General features: G+C 33.7%; 1 protein-coding gene across 1 annotated transcript; it reads right to left on the bottom strand.

The window, feature by feature from the left end:
* Positions 1–2464: 2464 nt before the first annotated feature.
* Polr1H (RNA polymerase I subunit RpI12) lies at positions 2465–11358 on the bottom strand. The gene is made up of 4 exons (XM_076496060.1): positions 11058–11358; positions 10102–10205; positions 5026–5135; positions 2465–3114 (listed from the first exon to the last, which is right to left on the bottom strand). The coding sequence occupies exons 1-4, from the start codon at positions 11191–11193 to the stop codon at positions 3090–3092; spliced, it is 375 nt and encodes a 124-aa protein (XP_076352175.1). The 5' UTR covers positions 11194–11358; the 3' UTR covers positions 2465–3089.
* Between the last annotated feature and the right edge of the window lie 6334 nt (positions 11359–17692).

Below are 17692 nucleotides of genomic sequence, written 5' to 3'. Positions count from 1 at the left end.
CTAGCCTGTTTGGTGTGACGGGATTCAAACCCGTGACCCTCGGATTTCGAATAGAGCGCCTTAACCACGCGGCCATGCCGGGCCTTATATCTTTTAATACAAGTTTTTTAAATATATATTTTAAGAAAAAATAGAATACCAAACTATTCTGTTTTTAAGAGGACTTACAATGGTTTCGAATTTCGCTCAAAGCTACATAAGAACTATCTACGTTAGCCGTCTCTACTTTGTAAGCGAAAGACCAAGCATGTTTAGTGGAACGAGAGTTCGAGCCTGCAACCCTCAGATTACGAGTCAAGCTCCCTAACCGAACCACATTCTATGGTATCTCGACCTCATGCGACAATATTGTCTTAATTACAAGCTTATATACGTATTATACAGCACAACAGCTAACCAACGAGTGTATTCTATAGTACAATTTGACATTTAAATTTTAAAATATGGTTTAAAGCTAAAAATTGATGAGGTGGCTAAAATAATATTTCACTTTTGATTGCTGGTTTTGGAATTTCGCTCAAAGCTACATAAGGGCTATCTGCATTAGCCGTACTAGAAATATGAATTTTAGAAACCAGCCCATCTTTGTTGGAAAAAACAACAACAAACCAGATTTGAAGATTAATTACCTGGTGCGTTCACATTATGCTCGATACTTGGTGTTCGAATAATGTATCAGTTGACGTGTAACAGTCAACAAATTGCTGTTTCTGTGAGCACCATAAACGACTTAGACTTTACTGTTATATATGAATATCTTAAACTTCAACCCAGAAGTCACAGCAGTTAACAAAGTTATGTCTTTGATTACTATAAAAAAAACAAAAAACTTTTCATCTACATTACAAAATTGTCAGTTGTTTTAGAATCAAGTTTTATTAGATCATACACACATGAAATACCGAAGCTTAAATGTGGTTTTGGAAGCCATTGATCATATACAGAGTTTAGGGTATGTACAAAGTCTGTGAAGATAAGTCGTTTAAACTTAGCTTTCCCGCACTTTGCACAAGATATTTTCAATAAAATTACTGTGCTGGCCACTAACGAGTGACAAACACAAGATCTGGAACATGACTGTTGCAAGTTTAAACAGGAACATCATATAACTTAATATTTTTGTTTTTTTATTTCTAGTCCCTGAAATATTTATTCGTTATTGTAATTTACCAAAGACTTTTGTAGCTGAGCTTAGAACTTCTTAGTTGGTGAAGGAAACGTCTTCTGGGTCACCCTCTCTCTTTTGTGAGCTCGAATTGATAATGAATCCAACTGTTTGGAATGTTACTGTCTCAGTTACATTTTGTTTGAACAAATTTTGAATATCCAGTGTTTGAATTGTAGGTCAGACAGTAATTCCTGTTGGTGTAAAAGATTAGTTTTGTAAGGTTATCCTGTTTCTCCATTTTTGCCATTTACTTTGTGACAGTTAAACTACTATTGTTAACTTTTTCAGACTAATAGCTCTCTCACCAGGAGATCTATAGTAAATATATGACAAGACTCATCCTAGTTTTAGAGTTGTTGCTTTGCTAGAAAATGGAAAAGACCCAAGCAGAAGGACGATATAATAACTTATACAAGTTGATATAACAGTTAATCTCTTCTTGGTTGTACATAATAAGAATGGTCAGTAATGTAGGTAGTATAAGATTGTGGGATACTGCACCAGGATTTTGGTCTCTTGTTCCGTGAAGGTGTAATCTTTCTTTTCTCTCCCAGTCACCAGTTTTGAAGAAATAAAGTAGAGGTTGGACACGATTAAAGTAAATATGAAACGGCCCCCTATGACTTCTCAAGCATCACGAAACACTGAGAATGGCTGCTCATTCTTCAACACTTGTGCTCGAGTTGTTTTCATGTTGTTACAGTTAATTTTGTTTCTCACAATAACGTTGCACGCTCAAAACAGGTGACATTTAGTTTTGGTTTATATAAAATTATGTAAGCATATAAGATGCACATCTCAAAATGGAAACTGCCCACTTGTGAAAAATTCTTAACAGAAGCTTTACGATATGAAGACTTATTCAGAAGTAACAAAATGGTAGATACGAAAGTTTCTTACAAAAACATTAAGCAATATTTATCTTATTTTCAATAATTACTTTTGTTTTTCTGTGATATTAGAAGTTTAATAAATATGAATCCTAAGCCTAAACAAGTAATAGCAACATTGTAATAACTTGGCAGGATTAATACTGCATGTCAACCATAATATGAGACTAATATGACATCTAATCCTACCGAGAGAAGAATTTTGAAATATCTTCTTTCTTTTTTTTTAAATCACAAATGTACACATACAGCTATCTGTTTTTAAATAGTTAGAATGAGATATGATTATTGACAATATAACTAAAGTACAAAACATGACAGAAGAATTAGGAATAACCCAAAATTTTTTGTGCTATTTGCATGGTAGCTTTTTTTTTCTTTAATTATAAGGTCTCTGTTTCCATTATTCAGCCCAAATATTTTAATAAAATCACCTAGTGGTCATAATTTGTACTATATAACTCCATCAGCCTGCTATTGATATTACAGGGGTTGCTGAAAGCTTGTACAAAAACTGGCTGAATCTCAAACATTAAAAGTAGTTAAGGTGACAAAATGTGTAAATATGAAACAATGGGTGAAGACCTTTATTAGGATTAGTCTTATGATCTCAGTACTTCAAACATTCAACAAATGTCATACTAACTTTTTTTTTGCTATAGGCAGTAATAAATTTCATATTTTCAATTTATTCTAACACTGTGGTTACCAATTCTTCATAGTTTAGTTCCATATATGCAAAGCTGTATTATTAATAATTTCTTATAAAGTTATTTCACTATTGCATTCATTGACATTATAAACCACAAACAAAGAGCCTGATGTTACTACGTCTAATCACTACAGCAAATTTTCAGTCGACATCTGACAATAAGACACACCATTAAACACAATGCATGCCACGTGGCTGTATACGACAGTAGTCATATTCAAGATTCAGTATTAATTTTCTTCAGTTTAATATATACATCAGTATACTACTGGAAAACTTCACACACATTCATTCTTCAGTTATTTTCTTGTCTACATTATCACGAATTTTCAGTTTCTTGAAACCTGAAATGTACAAAGAAAAATCATCAAAATATAATATCAACATTTATGTGAATCAGTATTTGTTGTTTAGTTTATTTGACTTATGATATGATACGATTTTGTTTGTTTGTAATTAAGCACAAAGCTAGTTTCTAGTGTTGTAGTCAACATTTATGTGTATCAGTATTTGTTGTTTAGTTTATTTGACGATACGATTTTGTTTGTTTGTAATTAAGCACAAAGCTAGTTTCTAGTGTCGTAAGTCCAAAGGGGTACTGTTGTGCTTCAGAAGGGGGGGGTTTCATAATAAGATAGAACATATTAAATATATGTCATCTTTATAAGCATGACAACTACACAGCATAGATTGTACATGACTCATGCAATGTGACAAGATTCAGAGTAAGGAGTTGACTGGTTCAATCAATAAAATTACAAATTTGAAACATCTGTGATAGTTTTCAAACTTTGTATTATCAACAACACTTAAACAGCAGCATCAAAATTACTTTCACAACCAAAGTGGTAATAAAAACTCTAACTCAAGTTTTACAACAAACATACTGAAAATGGTTTAAAGTTCGGTAGAAACAATAACTTAGGATAATTCTCATTCAATGTCAATGTACGTTTTGTTTATGAAAATGAATTTTCTTTTTTGGATTTATTGCAAGGTTACTAAGACTATCATCCCTAGTTTTGAACAACTGACCAGAGAGACAGTGGCTAGTCAACAAAACTTTACTATCCATGCTAAGGGATCGATTGTTAGTTTTATAAACTGACGGGAATATTCTGTGGTATGGTACAGACTTGAATCTAGTATGCCACCTCTGAATTTGTGTCAAGAGGAAAATAAATATTCTTTGGCTTGCTAGCCAGATTACCACTGGAAACTTTGGGAACCTTAGGAACTTGTCCAGAGCAACCATAGAAGGATATGCACAGTTAAGTTGCTGGACTTACTACTAAAGGTCTTATTTAAATATATAAAATTAGTGTATCAATTTTCACACTTATGAAAAGTAAAGAAACTGTCACCAGGATACCAATTCAAATTATAAAACTACAGACATTACAGATGTTGAAGATTGCTGCTCAGAATCTTCAAGACGTGGTTGTTTATCTATGGACTGTTTTTTTCACTATTTTATTTAAGTTTTTATTTGGAGGATCCTTAATAAAAAATGAAATTTTGGTGTCCACTGACCCACCCACGAGCCCGACGAGGGGATGCACTACAATGCCAAACAAGGACACTACAACAATGCTAGGGTTTCGTGAGCACTGTACCCAAACACCAGCATCAGAAACAATGTCCACAACACTTGTTGAGAATATCCAACATTGAAACTTGGTTGACCCTAGCCCAAATGGACCAGCCAATTGACCCAAGGGGGCCACCCCAAGGCTGCCCATCTACAGGAATTCCAGGTCAAAGTGTGTGTTAGGATTGGACCTCTCAACCACCAGGATCCTCTCCTCCCTTACATGGGTCACCAAACACGCGAGTGGATGTTTAGATCTCAGAGGAGGTAAACTGAAAGAACAGAACCTTCCCTGGGAGGTCCCCTCACCACATACAGGAATCCACACCGAGGGGCCAAACAAATTTCTTTTCTCAATTTTTATGATATAGAAATACTGCACTGTCATTGATAATTAGTTGGTTCAATTATTAGTTTGCTACACATATTAAATTTGTTTGCACAAAAGTACATAAAAGCAAAAAAATTCTATGATGGACCATTAATTTACAATTAATGATAAATCAAAGAATGAATAAAAGTGAATGATGGCAGACTGCTTTCTACATGAAAGTGTTAATTTAAAAAGACAAGTTATACAAATGTATATATAAAGGATCATTAATTCCTTATTATATTAGCTATTAAAGTACTAATTAAAACACTTTTTCTAGTGTTCACGTACTTGCATCTTGGGCAGGAATAGAAAACAGTTTGACCTTCATCTGCAGATCTGGTCTGAAGAGTGGCATAGGTCATTCCTTCATGACCACACTTTGAACAGTTTCTATCCACCTACACAAGAGAAAATATGACATTATTTACTGAGAAAATCTTACTTAAACTTTAATAAATTGAATACATAGCAATGCTACAAGAAACATTAACCACAGGTTGAGTACCCTTTATCAAAATGATTTTGGAGCCTCATAACATTGCCACAGTTTATGTTGTTATGTCCTGTTGTCCTATTTTTGATGACCATGCATTTTGTCACTAGTTCCACAGCAAAATGCTCCATTGTAAAAATCTTATCTAAAGCTTACCCTCTTTCACTACATTCTTTCCATAAGCAATTTGGTGTAAGAGGACATCAGCTCCAAGCATCTAATTCAATAGTCTAATTGCATGGAAATCCATAGTTCCTGCATCTAGTGACTTGATACGTGTCCTTTATATGGAACAGTGTAAATATCCAGTTCATTCTCCAGTTGAGCAAATGCATTATGGAAGCAATGTGTGCAGATGTGTTTTGTGCTGCTTTTCCAGGCAGAGATCTATCTTGATTATGTTGGCTGGGATTAAAGTGGATGGCCTATGCTACGTACATTTGGTTTTCCTGGATTATCACCTGCTGTAAGATGTATTATTTTGCTTGTAATGGATGGTGTACTACTTGTTGCATGTCTTTTTCTGGATGGTTTTGATACTCTAAGTTGATCCATATTTTTTTTTCTAATACCACTAAATACAATGGAAATTCTAACTTACTGATCTGAGTGTATGAATATATTTTGTTGGAAAGGGTTGCTACATACTCTTCCAGAAAACAAGTAATATTATGGTGTCATCCCACTATCAATAAAATGTCAAAAAACTGGTTTGTTTGTGATTAAGAACAAAGCTACACAATGCACTATCAGTGCTCTGCCCACAATGGGTATCAAAATTCAGTTTCTAGCATTGTAGGTCCACATACTGGTTTGTTTGTGATTACAGCTGTTCCACTGGGGAATACCAAACAATATAAGAATGTAGTTCTGACACATTCTGTTCCACTGTGACTTTGTATCTGTTGTGATACAACATCGTTGTATAGAACCTAGCTGTTAGCTTTCATAATCAAATTATTATTTTTTGTGAAATCTTTACATTTTAGTAATGTTTTTTTACATTTTACATGTTACATATTTAAAGTTATCACAAGCAAAACATAGGTTTTCCAAATTGCAGGAACCTAGTGATATATTTTTAGGTTATTTTCACAATCAACAGGTTATAAATGTAACTAAGAGTTAAGACAGTAAACATCCAATGAAATGTTTTGGCTTTGGACAGAAGATGTTGTTACAGGATACCTTTCATACCAATAATATTCCAATGGCTCATTGATAATTTTTAGGGCTAAACTTGATCTCTGAAGTGGCACAGCACAGACAGCCCATTGTGGTAGTTGATTATCTTAACCTAATCAATTATTCTTACATGAGGCTTGAATGGTTGGAAGAACTGCAAACACTAATTTTGATGGTTGATTATTTTTACGAGTAGCAACCCTTATCAATTAAATTTAACAAGCTTGAATTAATTGAAAAATACTGAAAAATGACAGTTTGTTTGTTCTGAATTTCACGCAAAGCTACTCAAGGGCTACCTGCACTAGCCGTCCCTAATTTAGCAGTGTAAGACTAGAGGGAAGGCAGCTAGTCATCACTACCCACCTCAAACTCTTGGGCTACTCTTTTATCAACAAATAGTGGGATTGACTGTAACATTTTAATGCCCACATAGCTGAAAGGACGAGCATGTTTGGTGTGATGGGGATTTGAATCCATCACCCTCAGATTATGAGTCGAGTGCCTTAACCACCTGGCCATCCCAGGCCAAAATGACAACAGAAATATTTCAATCATTTGGATGGAAAAACTGCAAGTAATTGATTGTTTCACAACAGTAATCATAACTTAGTTTAATGATTATTCTATGTGACATCTGCAATTTAACCATAACTTAGATTAATGATTATTCTCTGTGACATCTACAGTTTAATTATAATTTATATTAATGATTATTCTATGCAACACTAAATATTTACTATTATATGTTTGTTTCAGTTAAACATATATTTAGAAATATATGCAACTTGTATTGTTAAATGTGTATTGTGAAATTCCTGCCGATTCATTCAAGTTTATGATTTTTAAGGGTAAGAATCAACAATGTACTATGTGTGTCGGTAAATGCTAATGATTGTCAGTACTGTTGCTGTAGCTGAAATTTCTAGAATCTTGCCTGACAAATATTAAAGGTAGCCATTGCAACATGTGGCGTGGTGAGACAGTGTATATTGTTGGGACACTATAAACCTCAGAAGCTGTAACTAATTAATTATTATTAATCAGGAAATTATATATAGCTGACCAGAAACGTTTATAGGTTACAAACCATTTAACTTCAGTGGTGAAAAACTCTCATGTGATCTGTGCAGAGCGAGCTAGCTCCCTGTTAAATGAATTGTGTATACATCAACTCAAAATAATTAACTCAATGTGAACCCTCAATAAGATAAAGGAAGTTCTGTATTGGATAGAAGACTCAATATTGTTTGTAAGTTTGTATATAAATCATTCCTTGTAATAACCATTATTATAAATTGTACTTTTGTTTGTATATTAAAATATATTTGTTTTAAGAAAGTAAACTGTATACATGAATCTTCTTGGCAAACATAATAAATTTGAAATATTTACATTCAATAAACTTCTCAGTTTAAATCACCTTTAACTCAGTTTTAGACTATTTTACACTATAATTCATAACACAATTAATTGGAGGCTCATCCAATGTGAGTTATAATACTTAACAACTGTGACTTAGCTTACTGATCACTTCACGTGACATTATGATTTAACTGATGCTTATATAACTAATCAATCAAGTTAATAATCAAGTTTTAAGAAATTTACATGCAAAATCAAACAAAAACTAATATTTCTAATGAATGAACACAAATATAGGATAGGCTATAAGGGGATGTGTCACATTGTTGGTTTAATAGCATTGACTGCAGGACAAATAGAATGCCTGTAACTATGGTCATACCTTCCAACTACTGAATCAGAACTTTATGGTCATACCTTCCAACTACTGAATCAGAATCTTTATGGTCATACCTTCCAACTACTGATTCAGGAACTTTATGGTCACACCTTCCAACTATTGAATCAGATACTTTATGGTCATACCTTCCAACTACTGAATCAGATGCTTTATGGTCATACCTTTCAACTACTGAATCAGATGCTTTATGGTCACACCTTTCAACTACTGAATCAGATGCTTTATGGTCACACCTTTCAACTACTGAATCAGATACTTTATGGTCACACCTTCCAACTACTGAATCAGAAACTTTATGGTCACACCTTCCAACTACTGAATCAGAAACTTTATGGTCACACCTTCCAACTACTGAATCAGAATCTTTATGGTCATACCTTCCAACTACTGAATCAGAAACTTTATGGTCATACCTTCCAACTACTGAATCAGAAACTTTATGGTCATACCTTCCAACTACTGGATCAGGAACTTTATGGTCATACCTTCCAACTACTGAATCAGAAACTTTATGGTCATATCTTCCAACTACTGGATCAGGAACTTTATGGTCATACCTTCCAACTACTGGATCAGGAACTTTATGGTCATACCTTCCAACTACTGAATCAGAAACTTTATGGTCATACCTTCCAACTACTGAATCAGGAACTTTATGGTCATACCTTCCAACTACTGAATCAGATGCTTTATGGTCATACCTTCCAACTACTGAATCAGATGCTTTATGGTCATACCTTCCAACTACTGAATCAGATACTTTATGGTTATACCTTCCAACTACTGAATCAGGAACTTTATGGTCACACCTTCCAACTACTGAATCAGATACTTTATGGTCATACCTTCCAACTACTGAATCAGGAACTTTATGGTCATACCTTCCAACTACTGAATCAGGAACTTTATGGTCATACCTTCCAACTACTGAATCAGATACTTTATAGTCATACCTTCCAACTACTGAATCAGATACTTTATGGTCATACCTTCCAACTACTGAATCAGGAACTTTATGGTCATACCTTCCAACTACTGGATCGGAAACTTTATGGTCATACCTTCCAACTACTGAATCAGATACTTTATGGTCATACCTTCCAACTACTGAATCAGGAACTTTATTTCATTGTAATTTTGTAAGTTCTATTATGTTATATCTAAAGAAAGTAGATATTGTGTTGACTTCAATTAAAAACAACTAACAAACGGACAAGCATTTTTCTGCAAGTGTTATAAAAACTGTAACTGGATGACATGAAGTATAACATGGAAATTCAAATATATCTTGTTATAATAATGTTAATGAAAACTTTTAAATGACTTACTCATGGTTTATTCATTTTCACAGGAATACTATTAGTATTACCACTTTCATAGAATGTAAACTAAATAAAAACAATAAAGAAATACTGAAATTCAATGCTCACTTTTGCATGCTCCTTGTACATAACGTATGCATGTTAACACTGGAGATGATGTTTTTTTTTATTACGTGTCCTGGTGAAGCAGAATAGAATTACTTTCGTGTTGTTGTTTTAATGTTATTTCTCAACAAAAACAAAACTGAGATCTGCCTGCATTTGCTTTGATCCAACATTGCAAAATCTATACTGTTTCCTTTTGAATTGTATCTGGAAATATTCTGTCCCATTTTATAAATGTTGCCATGCACTTGAATACAACAATCTGTTGTTACTCAGCACCAACTGTCTTCTTATACATGTATTACTCAATAAGGAGGAACTTGTTAAAGGAAAGCATCATGGACAAACCAGTGTAATATAGAAAATTATAAATTCTGATATCTAATGTTGCAGGTAAGGATATAAGAATATCTTTTTTTTTATTTTATTTTTTTTACAAGTGGTTGGAATATTTTTTTTTTTGGTATGAATAATAATAGAAAAAAATTTCTCACAAGTGGACCAGCACTGTCTTCAGCTTTCTTGTTGACATAAACCTTTAACACTTTTTTTCGATCGTTGAAGACTAGACGAGAGGACGTCTTAATGCCATCGAATGCTAAAAAACAGAAAGCTTGTTTTAAATATAATCATCACAATTTAAGAAAGAACTCTAAGTAGATGGTGATTTACATTGTCACTCAATTAAAGATACGTTAAGAATTATGGGTAATCAACTTTTATGTTTTGTAAAATATGAATTAATCCCATCAACACTTCCTAAAACACTGAATATGTTGAATGTTAAAGATTGTTGTGTTTATAATTGACTCAGTGCTTGTTGTATTCAATACAAAATTTCATGTATTATGCATCTAAGTGGAAACATCTCAAAATAAGTCTTCATTTCATAACTGACAAAGTTAAAAAGATTAACTATGTTAATTGTGTAATATACATCAAAAGCAAACAGTTAACTGAGAATATTTTCCTTTTAATAAAATGCAACAGACAGTTTTCTTTTTTTAAATTGTGTACCAGACTGAGATATTTAATTCCCAAGGGGAATTTATTTTCCACACATTTTCTTGGCAAACGGTCTTATATTGTCTTGGAATTTGCACAATATTCGTTTGCTTATTTTGATCTCTGTTTACTCAATCTGTGTGTGACAAAATGCTTGTAAATACCATTTTACACAAACCGAAATAAGCTTCAAATGTTGTTACATTAGTTTTTGGCACTGAACTATTCATTCCTTGCCCAGTAATAAAAAAAAAAAAAAGTGGCTTTTAAGTTCGAAATTTTGATAGCTTATTGTAACTGAATAGCACAATCTATAAGTTTGCTAAGGATACTAACAATGTAAGGAGTTATTATCCAGTTGTGTTTCTCTTTTATTTAAAGAGACCAAGTTTATGAAAATAAGTAACAAAAAAAAAACACTAAAACAAACAAACAGTTTTCTTACTACGGACATCTATGCTAAACTGGCAAACCTTGCAGCATACAACGTCCGAAGAACCAGGTAATGGCAAAATGGCACCACATTCACTGCAAAAGTCCAACTCTCCTAAAAAGTTGCTTTCTTGAGTAGACTTAGACATTTTATTGAAAATGGCACAACAATACAATTATCAAACAGCATAAACGTTTAAGTAGAAGCGTAGCCGCTATTATAATACAATGATTAAAATTAGGCTAAAACACACACCTAAACTTGAATTATATCACATTCATAAAACAAATACAAGACTGGATCACAGCGCCATCTGATTTTTAGAACTGTAAATTTGTAAATTTATCTGTTGGGGAACAGCAGTAACAACCAAGTTAGTTGATCTACTATTAGTTTACCAAACTAGAGTTGTAAAACTTATACAGTACACAGAGAGGAAAAATCAGTTTGTATTGTTATTTCAGCAATTGTATTAGGAAAACAAAGTTATTGTTTTATCATACGATAAATATTGTACAAGAAATTATGCTTTACATTGTTTGCCGTGGGAACGGGAAGAGTGCACCGAACGAGAGAAGGGCCCGGCATGGCCAAGCGTAATCTGAGGGTCGCGGGTTCGCATCCCCATCGCACCAAACATGCTCGCCCTCTCAGCCGTGGGGGCGTTATAATGTCACGGTCAATCCCACTATTCGTTGGTAAAAGAGTAGCCCAAGAGTTGGCAGTGGGTGGTGATGACTAGCTGCCTTCCCTCTAGTCTTACACTGCTATATTAGGGACGGCTAGCACAGATAGCCCTCGAGTAGCTTTGCGCGAAACTCAAAACAAACCAAACAAACTTTACATTGTTATCTAAGAACTGTTAATTTATGCATCACCAAATTTTAATTATTAATTAATTACTGAACAAACACTTTTAAAGTCATTATATGTTATATACTGATCTTTCTTTTTCCGTTTCCAATTTTAATAACACTGATTGTATTTTAAAATAATTTAGGCGTTCAACAGAATCATTATATTCTGACCCTATTTTTCAATGCAGAAACCTAAGGAAGATGAAACGTTTACGACACATCATAGTATTACGCAATATGAAATTGTAAACAAAATTATCATAAGATAAAAATCACCTTTGGCGGAAACTGTACGACAGAGAGACGTACTAAGTTCATTAATAAGTCAATAATATGTTTCAAGATTTCTCCGATTCATATTTAAGAATCGCTTGTAAAAATATAATCTATGCAGATCCATCATAACGAAGGACCCTTGGCAGTTACCTTTGTTGTATTATCTTAAGGTCAGCTTTGCTTATTTCTTTCCTTATCTGAAGACTTTCCATACAAACTCTTCGCGTATTGAAGCAAGTGTGTGTGTACGTCTCTGTATATATGTATGTACATATAAAGAAAGAAAGAATGAAAAATCCGAGCTGGCTGATTAAATTTAATCAGCGTTAGATGTGTCCTAATTAGAGAGAATTTATTGTACACCAATGACGTTTAATGTTTGGCTGTTTCATCTAGGGTAAATTCTGAGCCGTATTAATTTGTTTAGAACAAACGAGCTCCACTAATAATGAGTGAAAAGTGCAGTGAAATAAAAAGAAACGAAACAGTTTTATAATCCTAATACCGTTTCGCACGAGCTAATTATATTGAACGAAGTTTAATAACAAACGCACATACCACCTTGCTCACACACGAATATTATATTTCCTGTATTTCTTTTTCACCCAATTATAAAAGGAAGTTGACAAAGAGCTTACAAGACGATCTTTTCCAGCATGAGTTCAGTACTGTGGAAGTATTTCAATTATAAAAGGAAGTTGACATAGAGCTTACAAGACGATCTTTTCGAACATGAGTTCAATACTGTGGAAGTATTTCAATTTCTACAATTACTTTTGTAGTTTAAGAAATATATTAGTTTGAGACCATCATATCAGTCACCTCAGAAAGTGATAGGGGCGTAGTCAACACCATAATGTCTATGTGTGTGTTTGTGTAGGTGGCCCTTACAGTGAAGAAAAAACATGGAATTATTTTCTATCATAAGTCTAAGTGGTTGAGACGAAAATCAAGTGATTAATTAAGTTTAAAAAAATCGTAATATATTGCAGATTATCCATCCTCCACTATTTATTTTTGTAGACAGTTTAGAAATTATCCATCCTCCACGATTTATTTTTGTAGACAGTTTAGAAATTATCCATCCTCCACTATTTATTTTTGTAGACAGTTTAGAAATTATCCATCCTCCACTATTTATTTTTGTAGACAGTTTAGAAATTATCCATCCTCCACGATTTATTTTTGTAGACAGTTTAGAAATTATCCATCCTCCAATATTTATTTTTGTAGACAGTTTAGAAATTATCCATCCTCCACTATTTATTTTTGTAGACAGTTTAGAAATTATCCATCCTCCACTATTTATTTTTGTAGACAGTTTAGAAATTATCCATCCTCTACTATTTATTTTTGTAGACAGATTAGAAATTATCCATCCTCCACTATTTATTTTTGTAGACACTTTTGAAATTATCCATCCTCCACTATTTATTTTTGTAGACAGTTTAGAAATTATCCATCCTCCACTATTTATTTTTGTAGACGGTTTAGAAATTATCAATCCTCCACTATTTATTTTTGCAGACAGTTTAGAAATAATCCATCCTCCACTATTTATTTTTGTAGACAGTTTAGAAATTATCCATCCTCTACTATTTATTTTTGTAGACAGTTTAGAAATTATCCATCCTCCACTATTTATTTTTGTAGACAGTTTATGGAGTCCGAGGCTATAGACGAGTAAAATTACTTCTGAACGACCAGGTGGCTAGAGGCCGCTTAACTCGCTATCCAAGGGTCGAGGGTTCGAATCTCAGTCGCACCAAACATGCTCGCCCTCTCAAACGTGGAGGCGCTATAATGTGACGGTCAATCCCACTATTCGTTGGTAAAAGAGTAGCCCAAGACTTTGCGGTGGGCGGTGATGACTAGCAGCTTTCCCACTGATCTTACACTGCTAAATTAGGGACGGCTAGCACAGATAGCCCTCGAGTAGCTTTGCGCGAAACTCAAAACAAACCAAACAAACTTTACATTGTTATCTAAGAACTGTTAATTTATCCATCACCAAATTTTAATTATTAATTAATTACTAAACAAACACTTTTAAAGTCATTATATGTTATATACTGATCTTTCTTTTTCCGTTTCCAATTTTTAATAACACTGATTGTATTTTAAAATAATTTAGGCGTTCAACAGAATCATTACATTCTGACCATATTTTTCAATGCAGAAACCTAAGGAAGATGAAACGTTTACGACACATCATAGTGTTACGCAATATAAAATTGTAAACAAAATTATCATAAGATAAAAATCACCTTTGGCGGAAACTGTACGACAGAGAGACGTACTAAGTTCATTAATAAGTCAATAATATGTTTCAAGATTTCTCCGATTCATATTTAAGAATCGCTTGTAAAAATATAATCTATGCAGATCCATCATAACGAAGGACCCTTGGCAGTTACCTTTGTTGTCTTATCTTAAGGTCAGCTTTGCTTATTTCTTTCCTTATCTGAAGACTTTCCATACAAACTCTTCGCGTATTGAAGCAAGTGTGTGTGTACGTCTCTGTATATATGTATGTACATATAAAGAAAGAAAGAATGAAAAATCCGAGCTGGCTGATTAAATTTAATCAGCGTTAGATGTGTCCTAATTAGAGAGAATTTATTGTACACCAATGACGTTTAATGTTTGGCTGTTTCATCTAGGGTAAATTCTGAGCCGTATTAATTTGTTTAGAACAAACGAGTTCCACTAATAATGAGTGAAAAGTGCAGTGAAATAAAAAGAAACGAAACAGTTTTATAATCCTAATACCGTTTCGCACGAGCTAATTATATTGAACGAAGTTTAATAACAAACGCATATACCACCTTGCTCACACACGAATATTATATTTCCTGTATTTCTTTTTCACCCAATTATAAAAGGAAGTTGACAAAGAGCTTACAAGACGATCTTTTCCAGCATGAGTTCAGTACTGTGGAAGTATTTCAATTATAAAAGGAAGTTGACATAGAGCTTACAAGACGATCTTTTCGAACATGAGTTCAATACTGTGGAAGTATTTCAATTTTTACAATTACTTTTGTAGTTTAAGAAATATATTAGTTTGAGACCATCATATCAGTCACCTCAGAAAGTGATAGGGGGCGTAGTCAACACCATAATGTCTATGTGTGTGTTTGTGCAGGTGGCCCTTACAGTGAAGAAAAAACGTGGAATTATTTTCTATCATAAGTCTAAGTGGTTGAGACGAAAATCAAGTGATTAATTAAGTTTAAAAAAATCGTAATATATTGCAGATTATCCATCCTCCACTATTTATTTTTGTAGACAGTTTAGAAATTATCCATTCTCCACTATTTATTTTTGTAGACATTTTAGAAATTATCCATCCTCCACTATTTATTTTTGTAGACAGTTTAGAAATTATCCATCCTCCACGATTTATTTTTGTAGACAGTTTAGAAATTATCCATCCTCCACGATTTATTTTTGTAGACAGTTTAGAAATTATCCATCCTCCACTATTTATTTTTGTAGACAGTTTAGAAATTATCCATCCTCCACTATTTATTTTTGTAGACAGTTTAGAAATTATCCATCCTCTACTATTTATTTTTGTAGACAGTTTAGAAATTATCCATCCTCCACTATTTATTTTTGTAGACAGTTTAGAAATTATCCATCCTCCACTATTTATTTTTGTAGACGGTTTAGAAATTATCAATCCTCCACTATTTATTTTTGTAGACAGTTTAGAAATAATCCATCCTCCACTATTTATTTTTGTAGACAGTTTAGAAATTATCCATCCTCTACTATTTATTTTTGTAGACAGTTTAGAAATTATCCATCCTCCACTATTTATTTTTGTAGACAGTTTATGGAGTCCGAGGCTATAGACGAGTAAAATTACTTCTGAACGACCAGGTGGCTAGAGGCCGCTTAACTCGCTATCCAAGGGTCGAGGGTTCGAATCTCAGTCGCACCAAACATGCTCGCCCTCTCAAACGTGGAGGCGCTATAATGTGACGGTCAATCCCACTATCCGTTGGTAAAAGAGTAGCCCAAGACTTTGCGGTGGGCGGTGATGACTAGCAGCTTTCCCACTGGTCTTACACTGATAAATTAGGGACGGCTAGCGCAGATAGACCTTGAGTAGCTTTGCGTGAAATTCGAAACAAACAAACAAATATTTTTGTGCGCCACCAATACCAATCGTGGAGAGGGCTCACACATTTATTATTCATTAGGATCTATATCAGTCTACTTTCAAACTGAAATTATTCTAAGTAAGATTAGGGTAAATTTATAATCTTAGTTATAATTTCTCATCAATTATTTTGAGATTTGTTTTATTTAAAGATGGGCAATACTTTCTGTTTCATGCATCAGGTTCAAAGAGAAAAATAATTGAATGTAATTTTTAATGCTGATTTAAGAAATTAAAATTTGAAAAAATTGATATATTTTGTTTACGATTGTTTGTCTGTTTTTGAATTTTGCTCACAGCTACACGAGGGCTATCTGCGCTAGCCGGCCCTGATTTTGCAGTGTAAGACTAGATGGAAGGCAGGTATTCGTCACCAGTCACCGCCAACTTTTGTACTACTCTTTTACCAACGAATAGTGGGATTGAACCTCACATTATAACGCTCACATGGCTGAAAGAACGAGCATGTTTGGTGCGACGGGGAATCGAACTCAACCCTCAGATTACAAGTCGAGTGTCTTAACTATCTGGCCGTTTACTTCCGTGCTTTTGTCACGTGATTTACGTTGAAATCAAGAATGAAAATATTTTTAAAAAATTGAACAACACATTGACTGGAAACACTCAACATAACAGATGAACAACACATTGACTGGAAACACTCAAAATAACAGATGAACAACACATTGACTGGAAACACTCAACATAACAGATGAACAACACACTGAACACTCACACAAACACTGAACATCTGGATTGAACACTCAACATAACAGATGAATAACCCAAAACACTGAACATTGAATAACACTGGAAACACTGAACATAACAGATGAACAACACATTGATTGGGAACACTCAACATAACAGATGAACAGCACATTGACTGGAAACACTCAACATAACAACTGAACAACACATTGACTGGAAACACTCAACATAACAAGTGAACAACACATTGACTGGAAACACTGAACATAACAGAAGAACAAAACATTGACTGGAAACACTCAACATAACAGATGAACAATATATTGACTGGAAACACTCAACATAACAGATGAACAACACATTGACTGGAAACACTCAACATAGCAGATGAACAACACATTGACTGGAAACACTCAACATAACAGATGAACAACACACTGTCTGGGAACACTCAACATAACAGATGAATAACCCATTGCCTGGAAACACTGAACATAACAGATGAATAACACATTGATTGGGAACACTCAACATAACAGATGAACAGCACATTGACTGGAAACACTCAACATAACAACTGAACAACACATTGACTGGAAACACTCAACATAACAAGTGAATAACACATT

The sequence above is a fragment of the Tachypleus tridentatus genome, chromosome 3, assembly GCF_004210375.1.
Source record: "Tachypleus tridentatus isolate NWPU-2018 chromosome 3, ASM421037v1, whole genome shotgun sequence".
NCBI classification, from domain to species: Eukaryota; Metazoa; Arthropoda; class Merostomata; order Xiphosura; family Limulidae; genus Tachypleus; species Tachypleus tridentatus.
The sequence above is the reverse complement of the archived record's forward strand: the minus strand, read 5'-3'. Positions and strand labels throughout refer to the sequence as shown.